Raw genomic sequence first — 24,697 nt, 5'->3', positions numbered from 1 at the left:
GGCCCCGCCCGCGGGGGCGCGCGCCTCCTGCCGGTGCGCGCCCCCTCCCGAATCCCCCCTTCTCTGTACCGGGCGCGTCCTCGCCCTCCCTTTCCCCCCCCCCCCCCCGCACGGGCGGCGGCAGCGCGCGCCGGAAGGCGCGGCCTGGTCGCGGCCCTCGGCGGCCGCCGTCCCCGGCGGAGCCCCAAACATGGCTCCTGCCGTGAGGGGAGGGGGGCGGCGGCGCCTCCCGCCGGCCCGGGCGCTCAGCCGGGGAACAAAGGCGGCGGGGAGCGGCCCGGGCAGCGGCCGCGGGAGGAAGCCCCGCGTTCCCCGCTGGAGCGGGCGAGCGATGATCTCAGGGGCTAAATATGGAGCTTCGCCTCGTCCCGGCGGGATGGCGGGGTGGTTTGAGCCGTTCCCGGGCCTCCGGGCAGCGGCGGCCCGCTCTGCCGGGAACACCTGCGCGGGGGGGTTAGGGGGGGAAGCAGGGGGGACCTCTGGATACGGTCACTGCTGCTGCCTTGTTCTAAGTTCTGTCTTCCAGTAACTCCGGTGTCACCGGCTGCGCCTGTCACCGGTCGGTGCTCTGAGCCCCGTGACAGATTTGCACGCACACTCGTTCCCAGTAACGCAGGGATACAATGGTTAGGAATTGGGCATCTCGCAATCCTTCAGTAGGAACCGCTAAGCTGCGTGGATGATCACATCTTTCTTTCCTGATTTTTTTTTTTTTTCTTTTCTTAATGGAATACATTTTTTAAAATAAAATGACTTTAATAAAGAAAGAGGAACTGGGGATGGAAAGGGCTTCTTTGTTCTGTCTTCTCCAGAACGTTACAAGTCTAAGAGCTCAGGACAAGAGCAGCAGAAATACATGCAACATGGTGACTGGTGAGTCCAGATTGTCCACATGCTGCAAGTTGTGTGTGTGTTTTCAGTAACCTCAGTCTAAGTTTTATGAACTAACCGTATGTGCTCAAACTGCACACTGTTTTTTCAACCTATTTCCTGGGGAAAAAAAAAATATGCAGTTTTGATGAACAGAGAGGAATTACCTCCCTTTATCACAGAAAGCTTATGGCCTGAATGTTGTTTTTTTTTTTTTTTATTTAAAATGTGGTATTAAAAACATGCTGCTGAGATCTAGTGAGGATGGGTGTTTGCTGTTTCTAATGCGTGTCTATGGGATAAATGGAATGTGTAAATTAGTATGTCTTAATAACTAATGGTGAAAGTGGTGACTGTAGCAGCAAGCTGTGTATGTTGCCCTACAAAAGCCCGTTGAATGCACACTTGAGCATTAAGGAGGTTTTCTGTCATAAATGCAGGTGGGTTTAGTTTTAATAAATAAAAAATTTGGGAGCACAGCGTTACTTTCCTGACTTTTCATCTAGACCTGGTACCTGCTGTGTAGGGTTTTGTAAAGTGCATTTTTCATGAGTTCAGTGCTTTTAGTTAAGTAACCCCAAGCAGTCTTCAAACTGACAGGGATAACTTAGTCCAGACTGCACTGTTACCTGTGGTGTCTTTGGCTCCTTTCTGATTGCCAGAGTTGGAGAACTGTAGAGAAGACCAAAGGAAGATCCTGCTTCTGTTCCAGAGCAGGAACAAATACCACGTGGCGCAGTGGGGTTCTGGTCTATGGTTGGACCATTGAGTGTTGCAGTGGCTCAAGATGAGCATTTTACTGTTTTGGGCATTAGTAGCTCTCAGTGTGGTAACTTCAAGCAAATACAAAGGAATGTTTTTCCATGCTAGAAGAGAGGAAAAGAGAGATTACTTCTTACAGCTTGTGACAGAGGAACATTTGCTAGCAGGGGAAGGCTGGCCTAGTAGGCTCTTGATTTTGATGCTCAAAAGAACTAATTAAGATGGAGCAACAGAGCAGGGTTAAAGACTTGTGTCTAAGAAATTAATGCTGTTTGTTCTGCTTCCTGGTGGTTGGAAGAGGTAGGTGATGATTTGGTGGTGGACCTCTTTTTGACCTTTGTGCCTGCTGCTTATGCGTCTGGGTTTCTGGTGGCTTCTGGTCTCTGCTGCACAGGAGCACGATGTACCTGTGAGCAGCTCTTGGCAGAAAGGTTGGAGTTCCAAAAGTAAAAGCGAGGGCTAACAGATAGCTGCTGTTGAAAATGGTGGCCTTGACCTCCTCAATCTCTCCCTTGACAAGATTAACAGAAGGTGAATAACTATTCCCTGAACCGTTCCAACATAATAAGTACCAATGCAGGAGCAATGAAGAAGGCAGGACCTTTGCTGAGAGGTGAGTCCATCCTGTCCAGCAGCAGCTGGCTGTCAAAGAGCGTGTAATCTCGAAGAGCACCTGTAGTGTTCATGTTTGGGTTCCCAGCGTAGCATCCTTGAGGCTTGTTCCTCAGGAAAGTCTTCCCTCTGAAAGCTGTATCTGCTAGTGCACCTCAAAGTGGACATGCAAAATGTCTGTGCTCTTCTGAAAACCCCACCGTAGTATTGAAGTCAAATATTTGCATGTTCCAAGTAGAAAATCAGGACAAGTTAATTGCTCAAAATCTGTTTTCCAGCTTCCAAGTATGTAACGGAGCATCTTACAATTAGATGGAAAGTGCATTCGAGCATGCCTGGTGTAGGTCCCGTCTGAGTCACTGAGGATGCATTAATGAGATTGTTCTCCATCGTTTCCAGCTTGGATGTACGGTCACCTGGGAAAGGGTTAACAGTGTGTCCTGTGGAGGTGTATAGTATTGACTGAGAGTATTCCCTGCGTGTCCCTTCTGCGGGGAAAGGCAAGAGTTGAGCTTACAGGGGTACTTAGTTTGTGCTTATGTGGCTCCTGGAGGAAACCTCACTTAGCAGCTAAGTGAATAGTCTTACTGGTACTATCACGCACAGCTGGCTTGAAAATGTGTCGGATCAGAATCTCCAAAAAGGCAGGAGAACTGTGTTTCTGCCCAGCTCTGGATTCTATGAGACCTTCTGTATGCTGATTTTTACAGAGCTGTTTTATTTACTAAAGTGGACACTGTTAGCTGGTGCTTTTTGCTAAACACTGATGCATGTTGTAGGAATATTTTATATAGTAATCTCATACAGCAACAAATGTTGCTTAATAACTCCAGAAACTGTAGATACAGCCCAGGTTGCCTTGTGTATTCCCCTTACCTTTGATATTCGTTCTTTCTCCTGTGAGCCTGGTCCAATGCACTAGCCATGAACCTCCTCCGTGTAAACAAAAGCTTGTGTGTTTAGACTGCTGTCACGTAACAGTAAAGAGTTGTTAGAATTTGCTTTAGCTCCCACTGATTTTGGTGAGAATTGGAATTGGACTTTTGGAATACACTTGGGTGCCACTGAGAGATGAGAACTAGCTCCCATTTCCACACAGGCTGTTGCAGTCTTATGTTCAACCACATATTTCTGTCTTGGTTCCACTCCATTAAATCACATTGAATTGATATATATGGTTCTGCTTTTCATACCTGTTCTCTTCAGAACTGCAGTCATAATGTACATATGGTGGTGTTTGTCCCCTATTCTACCTTTTCGCAGCTTGATATAGTAGTACTGAATTGCCTTTTCTAGTCCTAATCTTGTGCTGTTTCACATCTTTTTCACAACCATCTCTGTATCTAGTAGTTATAGCTCAAATCTATTTATACTTTATGAAGACTAATTAGTGTCTTAGAAACAGCCAGTATACTCACTGCAGAAACAATTTGTGGGTTTAAACAAGTCAATAAGAGAAGAATGCTGTCAGAATATACCCTAGAGCTGTCTAATGTTCTCAGGTGGAGTAATCTTTTTTGTTGGTGTTTTTTTTTTCCTTGCTCTCACTTCCTCCCTGACCATCTGATTTCTTTCTCATCTTCATACATGGCGTGTTTCATGTTAACCTCTTTCTATATTAAAAGGACATCAAGAACTGATGCTACTGTTGCCTTTGTCATTTCCAGAGCTCTGCTTCTCCATGTGTACAGTTCCCTGTTTGAGGAATCTCTTGATTCCAGCACTATCCTTTTGCTTGCTATGCTCAAATCGATAAGGCTGTCCTAGTCCTAATAGCAGTGGGCTGAACGCTGCATCTGATCCTCTTCCGTTGTGCTTCCCATTAGCTGCCTAGAATAGAACTGCATGGCCTGGTAAAACATACCGCTCGGTTCTCCCACCTCTGTGGCTACAAAGCAGGGCCACAGATATTGATTTCTAAGCTTCTCTCACTAATACTGCATGCTGCAAACAAATGAAATGTGTGACTTGATTTCATCTGTTATGGGACTTGCCTGGTCTGGGTGAAGTACAATGCTACAAGACTTTACATGGCAGTGAGCTCTTGGAATAGTACCACAGTTACACCTGGTTGTTGTTCAGACTTCCCTGAGCTGCTAAGGGTTAATATCAGAAATATGGAGTAGCACAAGATGCCTCATAAAACCAAAGCATCTGTCTCAGGCATCTGGCTGTGCATGTTTGCTAGTTTTCATATGGTACCTGGTATGAGAAATTAGTTACTGGAACTGGGAATATCCTTGCACCAAAGGAGTGCTGTAGTTAAAGTCTTAATTTTCTCTTTCCTTAAGGAACCCTACGGACCTTGCAATATGAATAATTCTCTGGAGAACACCATTTCCTTTGAAGAATACATCCGTGTGAAGGCGCGATCAATCCCCCAGCACAGGATGAAGGAGTTTCTGGACTCCCTTGCTTCCAAGGGGCCGGAAGCTCTGCAGGAGTTCCAGCAGACGGCCACCACCACCATGGTGTATCAGCAGGGTGGCAACTGCATTTACACAGACAGCACAGAGGTGGCTGGGTCTTTGCTTGAACTTGCTTGTCCTGTGACAACCAGTGTCCAGCAGCAAACTCAGCCAGAGCAGCAGATACAGGTTCAGCAACCCCAGCAAGTCCAGGTAAGCATCTTAAATCATCTCTAAATGTATATATGACTTGCTAACCCATGGAGTGGTGTTCAGAGCCAGCTACTGTCTCTAACCTGAGACCACAGGCAAGCACTTAAGAAGCAGGGCCAATTAACTTTATATAGAACAGCACTATTTCCCTTTCATTTAAGGAATTTGGTAGTAAATTTCTCTCTTGACTGTGCCTCCATTGAGCCCTGCCATAGGAGTAGCAGCAGACATAGCAATGTAGTGGTGTAACCTATTGGAGAAATAGTTGACGGTGCTGGCATGTGCACAGCTCCCCAAAGCCTTGCACTCTGTGTGAAGCTGCTATAAATACCACCCCCCTCTGCTGGTCTTGCTTTATCTGGTTGTTCAGGGTGGCCTTTAGGTTTTGGGTTTTTTTTTAATTAAATCAATACTCTTTAAATGATTTTGCTTTAACATTCTAAAAGTTGTAGTTCTTGAACTGACTTTTAAGTCAGAGGGAGATGCAGGAGAGTCAATTTATGATATAAACCAGTGGAAGGTACCTTTCAGGAAAGAAACTCTAAAAGATGTGTGTATGTCAAGGTGGATTATCCCTTTGCACAGCAGAAGGAGTCGTCTTTATTTTTTTTAATAGGTATTACAGTAATTTTTATTAAGTATTAAATGAGCAAATCCAGCACCAGAGGGGGGAAAAAAACCCCCAAACATACAACTTAAGATAACTGCTTTGGTCCTCAAACAAATTTTGTAATTTGAGGCGTTTATAAGTGGCAGGGCATTTACTAAGTTTTTCTTATGATACATCTCCAAACAGCTGAACTCTATCTACAGCTGTAATTCTGATACATTCTGTAGCATGAACATAAAGTTGTGAGCGCTCTTCTTTTGCAACAAATGAGGGTATGGAGGCCACAAATGACTGGAGATAAGGTAGTGTGAGCTTGCTGCAGTGCAGTAGACTTGTGCTAACAGCTCACTCGCATGCTTTTATCCTACAGCAAAGACAAACTTGCCTCTTTCACTGGGTAACTCGTCTCCAATTACTCTCTCTATTGAGTAAATGAACGCTTAACTGGGCCTTCTGTAACCTGTTGTCCTACAGTAACTTGTGTCAAAAGGCTTTTGAAGAATAAAAGCCTCTAGTCTCAGAGACACGACTTGGATCTCTGTGTGAGTGAGTCTATTAAAACTGAATAAGGGTCCTTTTGGTTCTGCCAGCCAGCACATTTTTTGGGACATGTTTCATTTTTCAGTAGAACTAGGAGGATCAGCTTTTTTGGGTGCCTCAGCCTTGAAGATGTGGAAGGACCCCAAACCAATTGTAAAAGTCAGAAGGAATCTCTTCTTTTTTTTTTTTTTTTTTTTTTTTTCCCCCTGCGGCTCCCTCCTTTCAGAACTGCTCAAAGTTCAGGCTTGACCCTTGCAAGTCTTCTAGTAACAGAGATAGGGAGGGAGGTCATATATCATATGGTCCAGAGAAAAATAATCTCCTGACCTTCTTGAAAATAACCGTAGAGTTGCTGCCAGAGACCTGTTCCTGTTTTTTAAACTGAATGGTCTGCACTCTGAATATGAAAAATACCTGATGAAAATCAAGATTTCAGCAACTTTCCTAAAGGGTGTTGTCTTCTCTCTTCCCCCTTATTTTTGATGTGATTCTACTTTAAAGTATCTGGTTTCACATCTGTCAGTACAGATCATAATTAGAGTTTGTGTTGCCTTCCCTGCTGCTAACTTCAGGATGTTACAAGCCTCCAGAACACTTAGGTGGCACATCTGGTTGTAGATATGGCTGCAGCTTTTGTGCATCAGCAGTGCAACTGGATTTAAGAGTATTTGAGGAGCTAGCTCAGAATTATCTTGAAGGCTTTTTGCAAGGATGGGGTGGAGAAGAATGTTTTTACCCTTTTGCAAGAGTGTTCTTCTGTCTTTCAAGATTTCTTATCCAGGCGTGATTTGTTAAACCCATGATTTAGTGTTCTCCTGTCTCAAGACTGTCACTGTGGCAGCCGTAGCAGAGCACAGTGTCTGAACAAAGATGGAATTTGTTGTGACTCTGGGAGTGACAGTGTCCCATTAGAGCAGTGCACCTGATCCAGCTGGCTCGCTTTGCTAAAATACTGCTTGTATGTATACTTATGAGAAATTTTGGTCATCTGCTGAAGCCTCTTAGCTTTTGATCAAACTTATGTCATCCCCATACTTGACTTGATAATCTGTTTAGTTCTTGCTAATCCAGTTGCAAATCAGTGGAAGACCCTTTGAATGACTACACTTATGTCTGGCAGCGTGACAATGGTGCTGAAGGTGACTGATAATATGACCGGTCAGATGACCTCACGGTTGCAAGTGCTGTTGACAACCTTACGATCATAAAGATAGACAGACGGTGCTCAGGTTTCATCCTAGATTTTACTTGCTGTGAACAACCAAAGACAGTGCGTGGCTGCTTGCTGCTTTTATTTATCCTAGCAAAATAAATTTCCTGTTTGAAGAAGTTGCCACCTTAGGGTTTTCTTGCCTAAAAGGTTCAACAAACTGTTGCCAGATGTTTATTGTAAAGGCTGAGTGGATGCAATTGTTTGGTTATATACTAGTCAGCGCTACAGTACAAGTGTCTTGGTGCTCCTCCCATGCCCAGTATCACAGCGGTGCCATTAGTGATCTTAAGAAAGAGTTTAGTATGTCAAGTTGTCATACCCTGTGCTGCATCAGGGAGTGACTGGGAAGGGCTATGTTTTCTCCAGTCAAGTAAGAGTTTTATCGGCTCTGCCTTCTGGTGAGATTGTTGCTAGTTGGTCTTGTGCACTGAGGCCATCAAATTGCTGATGCCAGTGAGGCATTAGCACTGACTTGCTTACTGAATATGCTATTTCTGCAGGGGTCAGTGAACCTCTTGTGCCTTTTCCTCTTCCGCAAGATGATTTAACTGAAAGAGTATCAGAGGACAGAAAGTATCTGTGTAGGATACATACAGTGCATGTGGGGAAGATTCTCAGTTTCAACTTTTGGTTAAGCCAGAGTCTGATGACGAGGTGGCAAGAGCTTCATGGACAGGGCTTGAGGGGAGGATGCTACAGGTGAGCAAGATCCCAGAGCTATATAGGGAATGGTTAAATGCCTGCATAAAATGTCTTTCAGTTAGGGCTTGTGCCTTTCTAATTCCTCAGTTCCTTATGTATTTACTGTTCAACTTTTTCAGTCTTCACTGTCTGTTCTGTGACTTCAGACCAGTATAGGAAGCTGGACATTATTAATGACATATGGTGGGGAAAGATGCCCTTAAGTAGCTCAGAAGAAAATTTTATTTCTGCCTCTGCATAGAATACCTCTTTCCTTCATTTCTGATGAATTTCCTTCGCTTTCTGAATCTTCACTTCTTTCTTTCACTTCCCCCTGCCTCAGTCTTGGTTCTGAAGGTAGGGCTTACCTTTGAAAAGCATCCCAATAAGATATTAGTGTAGCAGCTAGTATTAATTATCATTTGCTAGGGCTGAGTGTGCCACTTCAAAGAATGGTTATAGTCAAGAGTGGTGTTTTCAAGGCAGGAGCTTCGTGTATGTGGAAGTAGGTTCCTTTTTGAGAGGTAAGCTGTTTTGTTTTCCCTGGTTCCCATGTTTTAACCGTCTTAGGCCTAAATCCTGCCCCAGTGCACAGCTTGACAACGTAATCTTGATATTGTAACTGTTCAAACACACACAAGGCCTAATTTGGCCCATGGAATTCTCTCTCTGATGTTGATGAATGAGCAGAGGAAAAACCTGCAGTGAGTATCTGTCTGGCAGTTGTTCTGAAAAGCTGACTTGTACACTCCCCGTAGACCTTGTTTACTTAGATAGATAGCAAAGGACTTCCTGTAAAGTAGTTGAATAACAAGTTCCAACATTTCCTGCTACTTCAGCGATCAGTCTTTTCACCTACTCTATGTACTTCAGGTCTGTTTTGTACTCGTGTGTATGCTCTCTGGCGTAACGTTAGAAGGAACTCTTTATTACAATGTTAGTTTTTAATGCTGGAGTCACTTTAGATTAGGACAGTTGTTGAAGGAAGTGTATTTTAAGCCTTCTTTCCTTAAATTTGGCTAAAAAATAATTGAGATTGCTTTTCTCCTGCTCTCATTAACTTTTTGTCCAAGTGTTTGACTTCTGTTGGCTTGTTCAGTTGTGGAAGTTTGAGGTGCACTGACATTACTTCTGGGGGGGGATTTGGAGCATACTTCCCACAGCAAGTTTGCCACCTGCCCCCACTTACCTCTCATAGGTTTGGAGCCTGTCACTGGGGATTCCCTTTAGATGAAACTAAGCTATAAGATGCAATTTTGTTGTGTATAGGTGTTTGTCTAGCTTGGCTGGTGGGCAAGACTAGATCTAAGTTCAAAAGAGTCTTCTGGAATGTTCGGTGTGGACATGTTAGTAGGCCTTCAGTCCTGCTCTGAAGGTCTGCTCTTGGTATATCTTACTACTTGCTAGTGTAAACAGCTTCTGAAACCAAGATGCGTTTGTGAAAAGAGGCATTTAAGAGCCTGTCAGGTGCTCCAGGGCACGCTAGATATCAGAAAATCATGCAGGCGAGAGCTGGTATCTGTGCTCATTTGGAGTTAGGTTTTAGGAAATATTAGGTAATCCAGTCTTCTCTCAGATGAAAGAATTCCCAAGCAAAGAAAATACCAACTTAATTGCTTCAGGACTGCAGTTCTGCAGTCTGATTCCTTCTTGGGCAGAGAGTCCGCACGGGGCAGATGTGTTATGAGTCCTACGTGAAAGTTTGTTGGAGTTAGTCTGTCAACCATGAGGGGAAAAAAAAAACCTTTTGAAAACCAGGCTTCAGCTGTTCTCATGCTCGTGGAGTTACTTATTTTCTCTTTTTGTGTGCTCAGTTCTAGACAATATATTTTTGAGCTTAGTGTGACAGAATATTTCCTTTAGGGGAATTTTAAAAATTTAGTTCTGCCCTCCTGTTATGATACAGAGCTGACTTAAAATGCTTTTGATTCTCCAGTCAGCTAGTACTTGGGCCAACTTCTAGTTATTTTATGGTAAAAAGACATTTCTTTGTGTGATGGTAGCCTGCTGGGAAGTGATTCTTTTCATGCTGTTCGATCCAAACTTCTGGCAATAAGCAGTTTTTTCAGTACTGGTAAGTTGGCATTTTCCTTTCTTGTACCATTATAACCCAGGAATTCCCAGCATAACATGTTCTCACTTTAATCTTCAGCATAAGGTGAAGATTTAAAGTCCTCCCTGTTGGTCTTGGCCTGTAAATTTAAAACATTCCTCTTTGTACAGAGTCTTTTAAAAAGTCAACCACTGATGATGTTTAGTGTCATTCTTTGTCCTTTTTTTCTCACATAGCAAGTTAAACAATGAGGTCAATGTAAGAAGCTCTGGTCTCAGACTGAGCTGGAGTCTGTAAACCTGAAATGAATGCTTGTAGCACTCCTGGGTGCAACCTACTTGAAAATAGGGAGGGATCTGCTGCAAAATACGGTTGTTAAAAATGGATGTTTAATTCACAAGGGATGCATAATGTGCGGTAGGTAGAGCTCCAAAATTCTTTTAAATAGGAGCAGTCTCTAGTCAGGAGAATGATGTCTGCATTTTGCTGCATGGAGAACTTCCAGTGATTCTGGAGTCTGACTTCATCTTGTGTGGGTCTGGACTCGTTGTTTAGGTGTTAACAATAACAGCGTGTGGACTCCAAAGCAGTAGCAAGACATGCTAGTTGTGTAGGGGGTAGGATTGAGTCCTGGAGGAGTATCAGAGGGCCTCGGGTCATGATTGCTCATCTGCTGAAAGTGATGGAAGTTGCCCATGACTTTTAGAGACAAGTACGCTCAGGCTCTAAAATGGTTAATGATTCAAAGCTTCACTGGGGAGGTTTAGACTGGACATTAGGAAGCATTTCTTTACCAAGGGGGTGGTCAAACACCCAAACAGGCTTCCCAAAGAGGTGGTCAATGCCCCAAGCCTGGCAGTATTTAAGAAGCATTTGGAGAATGCCCTTAATAACATGTTTTAGCTTATGGTCAGCCCTGAAGCGGTCAGGCGCTTCAACTAGATGATCATTGTAGATCCTTTCCAACTGAAATATTATAAAAGTGGGAGGAAGAAAATGCTGTCTTGTCAGGTCTGTTCTTAGACCATGCCTTTTTTACTGACAATGCCACTCGCTTAAACTTATTCCATTACCTTTCTAATTGCAGTTATGTGATAAAATTGTTTCAGCACAGGAGTAACATGAACTTTAATGGAAAATTTTGTATGGCAAGAAGGTGGGGGGTGTTCTCAGTCTTTTAGGGTGTTCTCAGTCAACCTGTACTGATTCTGAAAACGCACTGCGGAAGTACAGGATAAATGACACGTTTACTTCTTTCTGTGGCATGATTTTGAGTCCTAGTAGATAAAGCAAATGTTTTGTGTGTGAAACCGAAAATATGTATTAGCGCAATAATGCCTTTTAGTTTGTCCAGTCTTGAACCTTTGTCTTGCAGGTAATGTTTTGAACAAGGGCTTAAATTAATACTAAGGGACTATATTAGTGGCTTTTAAAGTATTTTTGGAGGACACTTGCATTAGAGGTGTATTTGAAACTGGCTTTCTTAAACCAAATTCTTAACTGGGATCTGTGCTTGGGCTAAGGCTGTCCTCATGCTCTAGGGCAGTATGATAAGAGTATCAAATAGAACTGAAGAAGCATCCCATAGGTGACTTCATCTTTTTCAATTAACTGCCCGATCAAATCACTCACTGATGCAGCTTTTTAAACTGTCATGCTGACACAAGGTCATATGTTTCTTGTTACCTTGCAGGAAATTATTATAGAAAGTCCGCGTCATCTGGATTACAGTATACTGCATGTAGCTCCCAGCAGGAACCTGTAAAATTCCCTACTTTTCCTGGAAATAGAATTAGTTCTTAACAGGAGGTGGCTTATAAAACTGGTCTGCAAGTGGTACATTTTGCTACTCCACTTTTTTCCTTAGCAACTCTTAATTGGCTGCAAATGAATCCTTAATGTTTTTAAAGACTTCTTAGAGGTGATGTTGGGAAGTGAGATTTCGTGCATCCACTCAGTGCAGACCTGCGTGGTAGTTCTTTTTGATATTGTCAGATGTCACACTGTCTAGTGTGGCGTCTCTGTGCAAATGCTACGCTAGCTTGACTGACTTGAGAAAGTGAGGTAGAAAAGGGTGAGGGAACGTGATGAGTAGGAAGACGTAGTTTTGCAGCTGAAAAAAAAAAATCTGTGTTGGCTCCAAACTTCATTCGGCCCTCATAGGTACCACTAACAAAGCTCTACATCTCTCCATTGGATTTGGAAGGAGAGGTTGAGTAATTAATTCTCTCCCTGAAGATACAGTGTTAAGGAAGCCTGGAGAAGCAGGTGATCATGGGAACCTGGGATATCACTTCTAGGACAAGGCAAATGCAGCAAAGTGGCTGTGTAAATGTGGGGGACAAAGCGGTGAAGACCAGCAGTGCAGATCTCACTCGGTGCCCTGGGAGTGAAGGTACCAGCTGGGTTGTGTTTGAGGTCTGGAATGTGAAGTTACTGAGACCTGGACTTGGTGTTGGGGGCTACGTCTGACTCCTAGCTTTAAGTCTGCTCCTGGACTGCTGCTAGATAGTATGACAGACCTTGGACAGACAAGCATTGATGTGAGAGAGTGGGATTTTTTTTTCCCTAAAATAAAAGGAACTGTGTTTGAATCCAAGTCTTAACCTATTTTGTCCGTGTTATTCATCATTGTGTAAGTGCATGAGCTAGAAAATGCAATCAAATAATTTGGACAATAAATAGAATTAAATGGAATAAGTAAATAATGAAAAAAAGATTTGGTTTTAATTATCGTTGCCAAAGAAATACTTCTGAAGTTTAAAAAAACAAATGCTGCAGTGTTGCCCCTTAGCGCATGACAAAGGTTCAGGTTGAACTGGCAACCTTCTGTGTTGACACCTGCTTGTGTAGTGTTACTGTTAGAGATTGGTTTCAAAATAATATTTCTGTTCTTTATGTGGAAAGAGCCAAGTGCAGGTTTCAGCTTACCCATACTTCTTGCTGCCTGTCACGGGCAAGTGATCCTGCGGCCATTTGGGGGACTGGGGTTGAATGCAGTAAAACAGTCTTTAGAGCATGGTAAGAATGAGGCAAGCGCCTGCATTTTGTAGGAAGATGATACCAGAATTGTAATGTGTGTGACCTTAAAGTCTTGCTATTGCAAGGCCTATGCTGAAATAGCATTTTAGCAATGCAGATAGCTCTGAAGACTCTTTTGGCTTCCAAGGATGCAATCTGTTGGCTTGAACCCACAGAGCTTTGAGAGCAGAGATGCAGCTCACGTGATGTTCTGTCTTTGCTGAGAAGTGTAGTCATGTGCAACACTGAGAAATACATCATCTACAGTATTGCTGTTGTCAACCACACACTTCTAGAGTAACTTGGTTTCATTTTCTTGAGATCTTTACTAATGGATTGATATCATAAATCATAAAACCGAGCATAAAAGACCTGGAGCATAGACCTCTAGTGATGGACCATCTCTGTTGGTGGCCCCCCTGTTGAATCATTGACACTTGCTGATCTCTAACTGCTGAATTGGTGTCGTTGCAGGTCCAGGTCCAGCAGTCGCCACAGCAGGTCTCTGCCCAGCAGCTCTCTCCGCAGCTTACTGTCCATCAGGCTTTGGAGCAACCAATACAGGTCCAAGTGCAGATCCAAGGCCAGGCGCAGCAGCAGGCGTCCCAGACAATACAGAGTCAATCTCTTCAGAGCCCCAGCCCGTCTCAGCTGCAGGCAGCTCAAATCCAAGTGCAGCATGTGCAGACTGCCCAACAGATCCAGGCTGCTGAGATACAGGAGGAACACATACAACACCAGCAGATCCAGGCCCAGCTTGTGGCAGGACAGGCCATTACGGGTGGCCAGCAGATACAGATCCAAACGGTTGGGGCACTGTCACCTCCACCTTCTCAACAAGGCTCTCCACGAGAGGGAGAGCGGCGGATCAGCACTGCTAGTGTCCTTCAGCCAGTGAAGAAACGTAAAGTGGATATGCCTATTACTGTATCGTATGCTATTTCGGGGCAGCCAGTTGCCACAGTGTTGGCCATTCCTCAGGGCCAGCAGCAAAGTTACGTCTCTTTAAGGCCAGACTTGTTAACAGTGGACAGTGCCCACCTGTACAGTGCCACTGGGACCATTACTAGCCCCACTGGAGAGACTTGGACCATCCCCGTTTACTCTGCTCAGCCACGTGGTGACCTTCAGCAGCAAAACATAACCCACATCGCCATCCCTCAGGAGGCCTACAATGCCGTCCACGTCAGTGGCTCGCCAACGACACTGGCTACCGTGAAGCTGGAAGATGACAAGGATAAGATGGTGGGAAGTACTTCAGTAGTGAAGAACTCTCACGAGGAAGTGGTGCAGACTCTTGCTAATTCGCTCTTTCCAGCGCAGTTTATGAATGGCAACATCCACATTCCAGTGGCGGTGCAGGCTGTGGCAGGGACGTACCAGAATACGGCACAGACAGTGCACATATGGGACCCGCAGCAGCAACAGCAGCAGCCCACACCCCAAGAGCAGGGGCAGCAGCAGCAGCAGCTACAAGTCACTTGCTCCGTAAGTTAAAACTTCTCAGTCTTAATTGGTGATTAACAGCTTGCAAGTGTTGTAGAGAGGGAGGATGTAAGCTGAAAGCTGGTATCTAGACGCAGGGATGTGTCTGTCCCAGTAGCCTGGGCATGAGGTAGGGCATTTGACTCCTGATAGGTGTAGGACTGCCATGTGTTAATGCTGGCACATAATTATAGGATTCAAAACTTTCCAAAAGAAAGTACAGTCTTGATCTTTGTAATATAAATGAATAGATACTCGTAGTGTAAATTAATAGATACTTGCTCATTGCCAGCTTCTTCATAGCAGGTATTCTGCGGTCTGCAATCCTCTCCTGAGATGTTCTAGGGGTTGCAGTGGACGGGCAGGGATGATTGCAGCAAAGGTACACAAATATACTAGTCACCTGGTTTCAGTTACTTTGTGTTATGCAGCGTGTGGAGTCCACAGCGGATCCAGAGCCCAGAGAAAGTGTCGAAATCTGTTTAGCTGTGAGCAAACTTCATGGCTCAGGTTACCTGTCTATAAGGCCGTGCCCTGCTTCTGGTAAATGCCTGGTGCAAGAGCACAGTAACGAGCAACTGCAAGTGAGCATCTCTTCATCGTGCTTGGCAAACATGGCAGCCAAATTTGTTGATGTTTTTATTAAAGGCTTTTGTGAACTTCAAGCCATAGACTATTTTGAATTGGGTTTTAAAACCTGAGTAACTGGGGCTATTAATGGCCTCTCTTGTATGTGCAAATGGATGTAATTTACCTTTTATTACCAGAAAGTGAAAAGTGATTGATCTGTCAGAGCCTGTTTTTGCTGAATGGAATGAAGGCAAAAATATCCAAGTCTGCTGGCATAAATGTTGGTATAAATTCTTTCCAGTTTATAAATAACACTGTTGGCTTTATAAAGGCGTATGTGCCCTCTACTTCATCAGTAAGCACCGAGACAAGGAGGATTACTTTCTCGTAGTCATGTCTGATTGTTCCTGAGTTTGACTGTGGGCTATAGCCCACCAAGGTCATCGCTGAAAAGGGCTCCCTACCTCTCTAGAGAACTTAGAGGTGCTGGGTGCCCTCTTTTATAAAGCTGTACTTTAAGCTATAGCTTACGGGTCTTGTAATGCATGGGGGTTGGTTTGGTTGGGTTTGGGTTTTTTTGTTCGTTTCATCATGTTCAAAGAGGCTTCTGTAGCTCATCTTTGTCCTGTATTGGTACTTCAGAGATCACAGCATCACTTCCAGCTGCTTGAACAAACTAAGTTGATAGAACTTTTTGCCTTTTTGCTAAACAGGATTTTTAGATTTGTTCTAGGGTCTTTTGAGAGCATGAGCCGCATTCTTGGGATCCTTTCCAAGGTATTAGCTCCACAGTTTCTCTAATGGTTAATTGTAAAGCTTCTACTAACATACAGTGATCTGCAGTTCTTGGGTATCAGACAGTTTTCTGATGCAAATTCTCTGGAGTACTGGGTGTTTCATAAGCCCCTAAATACAAAGGCAAGTCCAGGAGGGCTGTTTTACCTTAAGCCAGGACAGGCTGCATTCTTCCTCTAAGAGGGCAGTAAAGCTACTATAGGTGAACGTCAAACCTTTGGGGGTTGTTCCTCTCACAACTGTGAGACTGAGAAGGAATTTGCCTGCTTGCCTCACGCTGTCCCCTGGCATTATGCTGCTGTGGGATCCCGATAAGTTGCAGCTATTTTGCTCTGTTTGTGAAAACTGTGTCAGTTAAGAAGCAACTGCCGGTGGAGTGAATTAACTCCAGCCTGCGTACCTGCATTCATGCTGGACAAGGCATCTGCAAGGCCAGGGCAGAAGATTGCCCCTTAGGTTGGGCTGGTGGAGGTGGTTGGCTCTGGAAAGCTCTCTGGAGAGTGATGGGGCAGCACTCTGCAAGAGAGTAGAGGCTCAGTCTCAGCTCCTACAGAGGCAAGGTGTCAGTTCACCCTTGGACTCCTGTCCCCTTTAAGGCAGAGGCTTGCTTGACAACTTAAACTTTGTCGCCATCTGCCTTGATAAAAGCTTGGCCCTTTTCAGTCATAGTCTCCTTCTGCAGCTGTGGAAGATGCTGCTGGTGATAAGCAGAGAGTTATTAAAAGCTGATGCAAAAAAAATTAAAAACAACCAGAGGCAGGCAGAAGCTCCAATCTGAGGCTCTTGCAGGCTTTGCCTCTTCAGCTGTTTTTTTGTTACATGGAGTAAGGTACAGGTATTACTAAAGTCTCTTTGCCATTTTTATTATGGTCTCTAGTAGTGTCAGAGCAACTTTCACTGATGGTTGATGCTTGGCAGTATCAAAGGAAAAGTTACTTTGTTATAACAAAGCCTTGCTATTTGGGTTGGCTCTGGAGGAGGAGGAAGCGAAGCTGTTTAGATGTAACAATTGCTATCTCTGTAACATTCAGGGTGCCAGTGAGAATTTGATTAAGGGCTGTAAAGCTTCAAGTTAATCTCCTTAATTGAGGTAGCCATGAGACTTTCTGTGGCATGGGATTGAGAAGCTGTGGTGAAGAATGCAGAGTGAGTGCAGCTGGAGAGCTCACTGCTCTTTCTGTATAGGTGCCATCAGTTGCCTGTAAAATAAGTTTCAGTTTGATGTATTAATTCTTGGTGACTTAAGGTCTTGCTGCAAAGTAAACTTCCAGAGGGTCTGGAGACCCTTTAGGTCTATAGTAGGTCATACAGTAGCTCTTCAGAGAATAGTAGCTATCCTAATTAGCAGTATTTGGTAGTTTGAGAGCATTGCATTGCAACTGAATTAATGTTTTGATGCTGGTGTTCTAGTCTGTTAATACTTTATACCTCTGGCAAATGAATTAAACTTATCAGTTATTGACAATAAGAGCAGAACATTCTGTCTGCCTGTTGTGTACGGAATGATGAAGAGAGCTTGCCCTGATGGGGTGCTACCAGTGCACAACACGTGATCATACCCAGAACCCTGCTCAGGGCAGTCTAGCTTTGGGGCAGCAGTGGTTGGGAAAGCTGATGGCACCTTGCTGTTCTTCCCTGGCAGGGGCTGGTGGTCTCTCTAGCTGCTGTGTCTGCAGGGGGCCTGGGGCCACTCTCGTTGTAGTGAGACCATGGACTTTGCCGGTGTTTCAGAGTGAAGAGTTAGCTGAAGCCAAGAAAAATGCACTAGAGCAAATAGGGCTTCAGAATCAATGGTGATCTATTTCAGTGTTTGAGAGGAGACCAGAAGTCTGCTGTTCAGAGGAGTTTAGTTAGCCCTGTGAAGATCCTTGCCTTTGAACGTACTGGCTAGCTTCTTGATGGTATGGCAGCAAGACTGGCTCATGGCTGTTCAGTCTCCTGTGATGTTCTGTAGGACTTCCAAATGCATCAAACTGCAAGTTGTGTGGATTTGCTAAAGGGGTTATTGATGTGTCCATTCAAACTACAAGTGTTCTTGGAGAGACGAATACTCTTTTGTGAGCAGCAATTCAGGTTAGACAGCAGAAGTTATGTTCCTTGGATTAATTTCTTCTTAGAGAGGAGTGTTGCAAAAGGCTGATATCTTGGGGCTAGACATATTGCGGCATTACTTGTTTTCTGTTGAACAGTTGCATATCAAAGTGTATATATAAACTGAAATGTTTTCTTTCACAGGCTCAAACTGTTCAGGTTGCTGAAGTTGAACCACAGCCACAGCCGCAGACTTCACCTGAACTTCTGCTTCCAAATTCTCTGAAGCCAGAAGAAGGGCTTGAAGTGTGGAAAAGCTGGGCACAGACCAAGAATGCTGAGCTGGAAAAAGAAGCCCAAAATAGGCTAGCACCTATTGGAAGTACGTGTTATGACAACGTGGCCTTTCTTTCCTTTCAAGTAGGATTAAGAGTGACTAAAATGTTAGCTGTTTACCACTCTGGAAAACACCTTTGTTTAATCAGTGATTGTTTTTCAATTTAAACTTTGATTTACTCTGCAGTACTAATTGTTGCATACTCCCACTGCCACAGGACATGTTCCAAGGGAGGTGTTAGTTCTGTGCTGAGCCAACATGAGCACCGAGGCTGGTGGCAGTAGGAGAGGGCACTGTGTGGTGCATGGATGGACAAAATGGCTGTGAGTGCCAGCCAAGCTGGTAGAGCAGTCACAGAGTTGATGTTTTCTTATTGCTGCAGGGCAGCGTTTCATTGTGGACATGGTAAAAGACGGCAATAGTCATGCAGTTGGCAGGGCAGAGAGTCTTCCTGTTGGATTCTTGTCTGTTTATCTTTTAGTAGATCTGACAGCCCAAGATCTTGATTTATTTCAGCTTTATTTATTATACTGGGAGAATGAGGTAGTACTCGGCCTGCTAGATAGAAAGGCAAAGCTGGAGATGTGGGAAATCATTCTTGAAAGACTGGTACATAATATGGCTTTATGGCTTAAATAATATGGCTTTGTTTTGTTTTTCCAGGGCGTCAGCTGCTGAGGTTCCAGGAAGATCTCATCTCTTCAGCTGTGGCTGAGCTGAATTATGGACTATGCTTAATGACACGAGAAGCTCGAAATGGTGATGGTGAACCCTATGATCCAGATGTGCTCTACTACATCTTCCTGTGTATTCAGAAGGTAAGGGGAAGACAGCTATATGTGCAGCAGAGCTGTGCATGTCGTCAGCACGTATAGGGAGGATTCTCTGTTATAAATATGGAGACTGTGGCTTCTTCTATTAAGCTGCCTAACAATTTTGTAAGAAAAAAGTCTCTTTGCTTTAAAAAAATAATAATACACTGGATGAAATGTAATTAGTGCACAGCTATGCTTTCACCTACTGAGTTAAGTTTGTGAAGAATTGTTAATAACTGGGTTCAGTATCACGGTGAGAATAATAAATCCTTTTTGGTTTTTTGGTGGGGGGAGGAGGTTTGGATGATGTTTGAGGAAGTTGTCAGTTTCAAAACTTGATCTGTAAAATGCTTGACTAACTGGGTACATGGGCTCTTAGGACAAGGTCTGGTCAGAGGAATATACTTGCTACCGCTGTACCTGACTGTGGTGTGAATCTTTTACAGTATCTCTTTGAAAATGGCCGAGTAGATGACATCTTCTCAGATCTTTACTATATTCGGTTCACTGAATGGCTGCATGAAGTTCTCAAGGACGTACAGCCCCGCGTTTCCCCTCTTGGTAAGAACTTTTGTTTAAGAACTGTAAAACTTCTCAGAGTTTGAAATGTTTAAACTGAACAACAGCGTGAGTGTAGTCTGAATAGAAACTTTTTCAAGGTACTTAATGGCCTTAGGACAGGTCATTCTGGTCGGGGAGAAAAATGTTGTGTCTGCAGTGAATGCTGGGGTTACTGCACCTGTCAGGCTCTAGCCTTGATTGTCGTTGAGGGCTAATTTTCTGTCACCCATCAGAAGGCAGACTGTTGGGACTTTGTAGTATCATGAGATTGGCTTACTTGGAAGCCAGCTGATCCTTGATCTGAATCAAGCTTCCTCATCTGAAGTACTAATACACCTTGCCTCTGATAAGTATTGTTAATTGGGGAGATAATACAACACTGTCATGTTGCCATGTAGCCTGATGGATGTGGTCTGCAGGACCAATTAGGCGCCAAAGAAAGAAAGAAACAGTGCATGATTAGAGCCTCAAATGCTGCATCAAATGCAGCTCATCTCAGCCCTGTATTTAGAAGATGATGACAACAGGGTGGGAGAAGCAGTTCCAGAAGAGACAGATTTTGACAGAGTTGCGTTTGAGAACTAGATTAAGAATTGCATTTTCGGAGCACGGAAACCTGGTTTTTCATTGCTTCATTCCCTTTGATATGACTAGACGTCAGTGAAGAAGCTATTGCTTGTGTTCAGAAAAGTAGCTGGTGTTACAGGCTAGGTGGCAAAGTAGCACCCTGAGTTTTAGAATCCTTTTGTTTTCACTCTGGCTGTTTGATCTGTGCTTTGTCATTCCACGAGCCCCGGAGTTCATACTGCTGTCTGTTTTTCTGTTTATCTGTGTATTTGGAGTATAGTATTTCTCTTCTACACAAAGGAAAAAAAAAAAATAAATCTGAGAATCAAAGGATTACTCATGTGTCCAAATACATCGCTTGGCACTGTGTGCTGACTAAAGCTGCGCACAGGGCCAAGAGCTGATTTGTTACACTGGCCTGCCTGCGCGCACATATTATTGGATTAGGAGCATCTGCATTGGAGTCGAGCCATTAATTAGAAGCTGTTTAAGTGCATATTTATTTCTCTCTGGGCTGGAATGTATAGGCATATTGCAGAAGCATACTCCCTGCAACTAGAGGTTGTTGATGTATGTATACAAGCGTTTCCGAACCGTACCTGCTATTTAAAAAGTTACTTGCGCAGTAGTGAACCTTGATGTCAGTGAGGATCTCCTCCTTCTCTTAAGATTTATACATTCTCTGATACTTACAGACTATAAAATGCTGCCTGTGTTCCTGCTGTGACTGTCTCCTGGCATGATGCTGACTTCTGATTATTGCAGGTTATGTCCTCTCCAGTCATGTAACAGAAGAGATGCTGTGGGAGTGTAAGCAGCTAGGAGCTCACTCCCCTTCCACCTTGCTCACTACACTGATGTTTTTTAATACAAAGTAAGTACTTTGGTCTTGGGGAGCAAAAGAACTTCAAATGCCTTGACAGGGTTGGTACGAAACTGCTGCTCTGGACTAGGGTGAAATCATGAATTTCAAATGGTTGCTCACAGAGCTCTGTTGGAGCCCCATCAGGCAAAGAAGATGCAGTACGACAAGGAAACAAGCTGGCAGAGGGGAAACTGAGCTTGTGGCTGTTGCATGCTTTGCTGCTGGAATGGTCTTTAACTCGGTGTTGGTTTGAGCTTCAGCTGGCTCATGATGAGTAAAGATAACTACCTCGCTGTTGTGACCATATCCTTTACTTGCCTTAATGTCCTGTGTTCTCTTCTTGCTGCTCAGATACTTCCAGTTGAAAACTGTAGACCAGCACATGAAGCTGGCCTTCTCCAAGGTGTTGAGGCAGACCAAGAAGAACCCTTCTAATCCCAAGGATAAAAGCACGAGTATCCGCTATCTGAAGCCTCTTGGCATACACCAGACAGGACAGAAAGGTAGTGTCTGGAACTTTTCTTTGGGAATACTTACTGGGCTTGAAGGAAGTGGATGAACCTGGAGATGTCTGCAGGTAGGGCCACAAGAACGCAAGGCTCTGCCAGTTACCTTCAGCCTAGCAGCGGGGGTTTTCTGTGTATTCTGTCCGAGAGAGCACAGTACCTTCTGATAATAATCCTGGAGACATACCTTACCTGAGGCATACAGGACCCATCGAGAGCTAAGGATAACTTTTTTTGTTACTCTTGGCTTTTATGGGCAAAGGGACTGTTGCGTGTAAGTGCTTATGAACAAAGGGAGAAACTTCTTTGGGAGGGCTTCGCTTATCTGGATGGGGCTTTGAGCAACCTGCTCTAGTGGAGGTGTCCCTGCCCACAGCAGGGGGGTTGGAACTCGATGATCTTTAAGGTCCCTTCCAACTCTAACCATTCTATGATTCTATGATCTTGACTCGTGTGAATCCATATGGAATCCATATGTAAGTACAATCCGTCCTCTTAAAAGCACAGAATCGGGATTCAGCTGAGGCATTTTTGCAGTCTCAGTAGTGATATTTTTCTCATTTTGGGCACAGGTAAAGGAGAAATGGAAAGAAGGGTATAGATGGGTTATGATCTTCAGTAGCCTTGGGATGAAATGAGCTCTCCGTATAGTGCTTTGAGCCTTTATAACCTGGTGCCTCTGCCCTGGAACAGCCGTGTGTCTCTTGGAGCTTTTGCATGGTGACAGGGTGCTTCGGAGTGCCGAGGCTGTTGGCACTGCTGGGTTTGCTGTACTTATACAGTGTCTGACAGACTTTGGGGGGTGCTGGTTTGTAGTTACAGATGACATGTACGCAGAGCAGACTGAGAATCCAGAGAACCCCCTGAGGTGTCCGATAAAGCTGTATGACTTCTACCTCTTCAAATGGTGAGAGCTCTTGTTCGTCTGTACGGTTGCTTGTCTTCTGTGACTGTTAAGCTGTATCTTGTGGCTGGCCTAGTTTTCAGGGCTGTGTTTTATTGCTGGCACAGTTTCTACTTTTACTTAAATGCGGAGGGGCGTTGATGTGAGAGGGTGGGGTTTAGTCTGATGGCACAGAAGTTGAACTTCCGTGGTATTTAAGAGACACAAATCCTGATTTGTGAACTGGCTGCTCTTAATCTCACACTCGCTCTGAAGGTTTGCTGTGTTGGCACGAGCTCCCTGCTCTGCCTGTGACTTTGCGAGCAAGTCATCTGGAAGCATCCACTACTTGAGGGGAAATTAGGGTCCTATTCAAATCGGCTTCTGAACAAAAATGAGGACTTGGTATGGAGATTGGAGGGAACCTCAAGGGACTTGCCTCTAAATTATGATGATTCTGATAATTAATGTAAACGTTCCTCTACATAGACGGGTCTGCAGCAAGCCTGGATGTGAAAATACCCCATCCTTGCTTCATTCTGAAAGACCCCTAAAGCCATGTGAGTCTGTTATGCTTACTGGAGTGAAATCAAAATTTGTTTCTTGTAGTTGTCACCGTGGCTTTTAACCTTGGCATGGCCTAAAAGCTGTGGGACCACCGTTGCCCCTACATGTAACTCCGTCCCTTCATGTCTCATCAGCCAGGTGTTCACTGTCAGGATTTGTGAAGTCTGGGGTGAGGACAGTGGCGGTCTCTCCCTTCCAGGACATTCTGTTAGTCTGGTTATTTCTGATCTTCCTCACGCAGCCCCCAGAGTGTGAAAGGCCGGAATGACACGTTTTACTTGACACCGGAGCCAGTGGTGGCCCCCAACAGCCCTATCTGGTATTCCATCCAGCCAATCAGCAGAGAGCAGATGGAGCAGATGCTCACCCGGATCCTGGTGATACGAGAGATTCAGGAAGCTCTTGCCGTGGCTGATGCCAGCACCATGCACTAAGGCATCCTTCTTGGCTCAGAAGGGGTGGGGTGGGGTGACGGGGGAGGGACAAGCAAAGATAAATTGTACAGACTTTTACACTAAAGGAGATGCCTAAGTTTTTGGTTTTTTATTGGTGTAGTTATGAAGCCCTTTTAGGCTTCTTCTCTTTAAAAGAATCTAAAGGAAAACCTACCCATTGTGTATCCTACCCAACACACCAAACTGTTGGACCCATTGGAGGCTGCATATCCCCTGCGAGCTGGGAGCTGTGGAAAGCTGCTGGTTGACTCTGGTTTTTTTTATGATGTAGAAAACACGAACTACAGGATTGGCCTGGATGGCTGGGGCCTCTGTCTCCTTGGAGCACGTGCAGCCTAGAGGGCACAGAATGATGGATGGACCTGCTCGGCCAGTGGAGGAGAGGCAGGCATCTTCTTTTCTTGTGCTTGGACGTTAATTTGCTGTTATCTTGGAAGGAAGAGGAGAGAGTGAACTGCAATTGTGATTTATACAAAAAAAAAAAACCCAACGATTTCTATTCAGACCTTTAAGTGACGTTTTTAGATGTTAAAAGTACAAACTTTACCACACTCTTCTTTTTTGGCCTAACATTGAGGCCTTAAACCTTGAGGCTCCTGTGCCTGATGGAATTCTTGTAACATACACTTGTGTATCATATAAAGATACCACCCTGTTTCTCTTATGTATTCTTACTCTAGTTGTTTATTAAGAATGACGAGCACGTCTTTTCAACATGCCATTGAACAATGTGTCTTTATTTGGGGAAGAGTGAGCTGTGAGGGGGGGGGGGGGTCATTATACAAAGATCAGTATGCAAACTGGTTGTTTCCATCCCTGTTTGTGCTTTCCAGCTGGACTTCTTTCACCCCTACAAATTAGGAAGGTAGAAGGGGATTAACTTCTGTCGAAGGACCTGAATGTCTGCTTGCCGGTGGCAGCTCAGTGTCAGGCTAGGAACATGGGATCTGTGAGACCAGATTGGACTGTCAGTCTGTCCTGATGTTCTGTGGCCAGCCTGTGAGGCTTCACCCTGAGGCAAATCCCCCCTCTCTCCCCACCTTTACAAATGCATCAATCACACCAACGGCATGATGGAGGGGTGTTGGAGGGAAAAGGCCTTCCAGGAGCAGCACATGGCTTACTCCTGCCATTTAACAGCCTTTTCACAGTTTTTTAACACAGCTGTGTAGCTTCTGGTATCGTTCATGATCATAAACCCTAGCCCTGTAGCCTTGCCTTGCTGCATCTTAAATGGTTGCTGTATTTTATATCATTAACAAGTAGTCTGCTCTTTT

General features: G+C 44.4%; 1 protein-coding gene across 2 annotated transcripts; it reads left to right on the top strand.

The window, feature by feature from the left end:
- Positions 1-450: 450 nt before the first annotated feature.
- On the top strand, positions 451-24,137 carry QRICH1 (glutamine rich 1). 2 transcript variants are annotated; one of them, XM_074151322.1, is made up of 10 exons: positions 451-873; positions 4,536-4,865; positions 13,458-14,471; positions 18,069-18,246; positions 18,865-19,019; positions 19,463-19,577; positions 20,910-21,018; positions 21,361-21,512; positions 22,332-22,422; positions 23,207-24,137. In XM_074151322.1, exons 2-10 carry the CDS (start codon positions 4,557-4,559, stop codon positions 23,397-23,399), a joined length of 2,316 nt encoding a protein of 771 aa, XP_074007423.1. In that variant the 5' UTR covers positions 451-873; positions 4,536-4,556; the 3' UTR covers positions 23,400-24,137. The 2 variants fall into 2 exon arrangements, with proteins under 2 accessions (XP_074007423.1, XP_074007422.1); XM_074151321.1 differs by lacking the exon at positions 451-873 and adding an exon at positions 12,769-12,774 and having other exon boundaries at positions 4,557-4,865.
- Positions 24,138-24,697: the final 560 nt, after the last annotated feature.

This window comes from Numenius arquata, chromosome 8, assembly GCF_964106895.1.
Source record: "Numenius arquata chromosome 8, bNumArq3.hap1.1, whole genome shotgun sequence".
Taxonomy (NCBI): domain Eukaryota; kingdom Metazoa; phylum Chordata; class Aves; order Charadriiformes; family Scolopacidae; genus Numenius; species Numenius arquata.
Note: the sequence above shows the minus strand (reverse complement) of the source record. Positions and strands in the feature narration are given on the sequence as shown.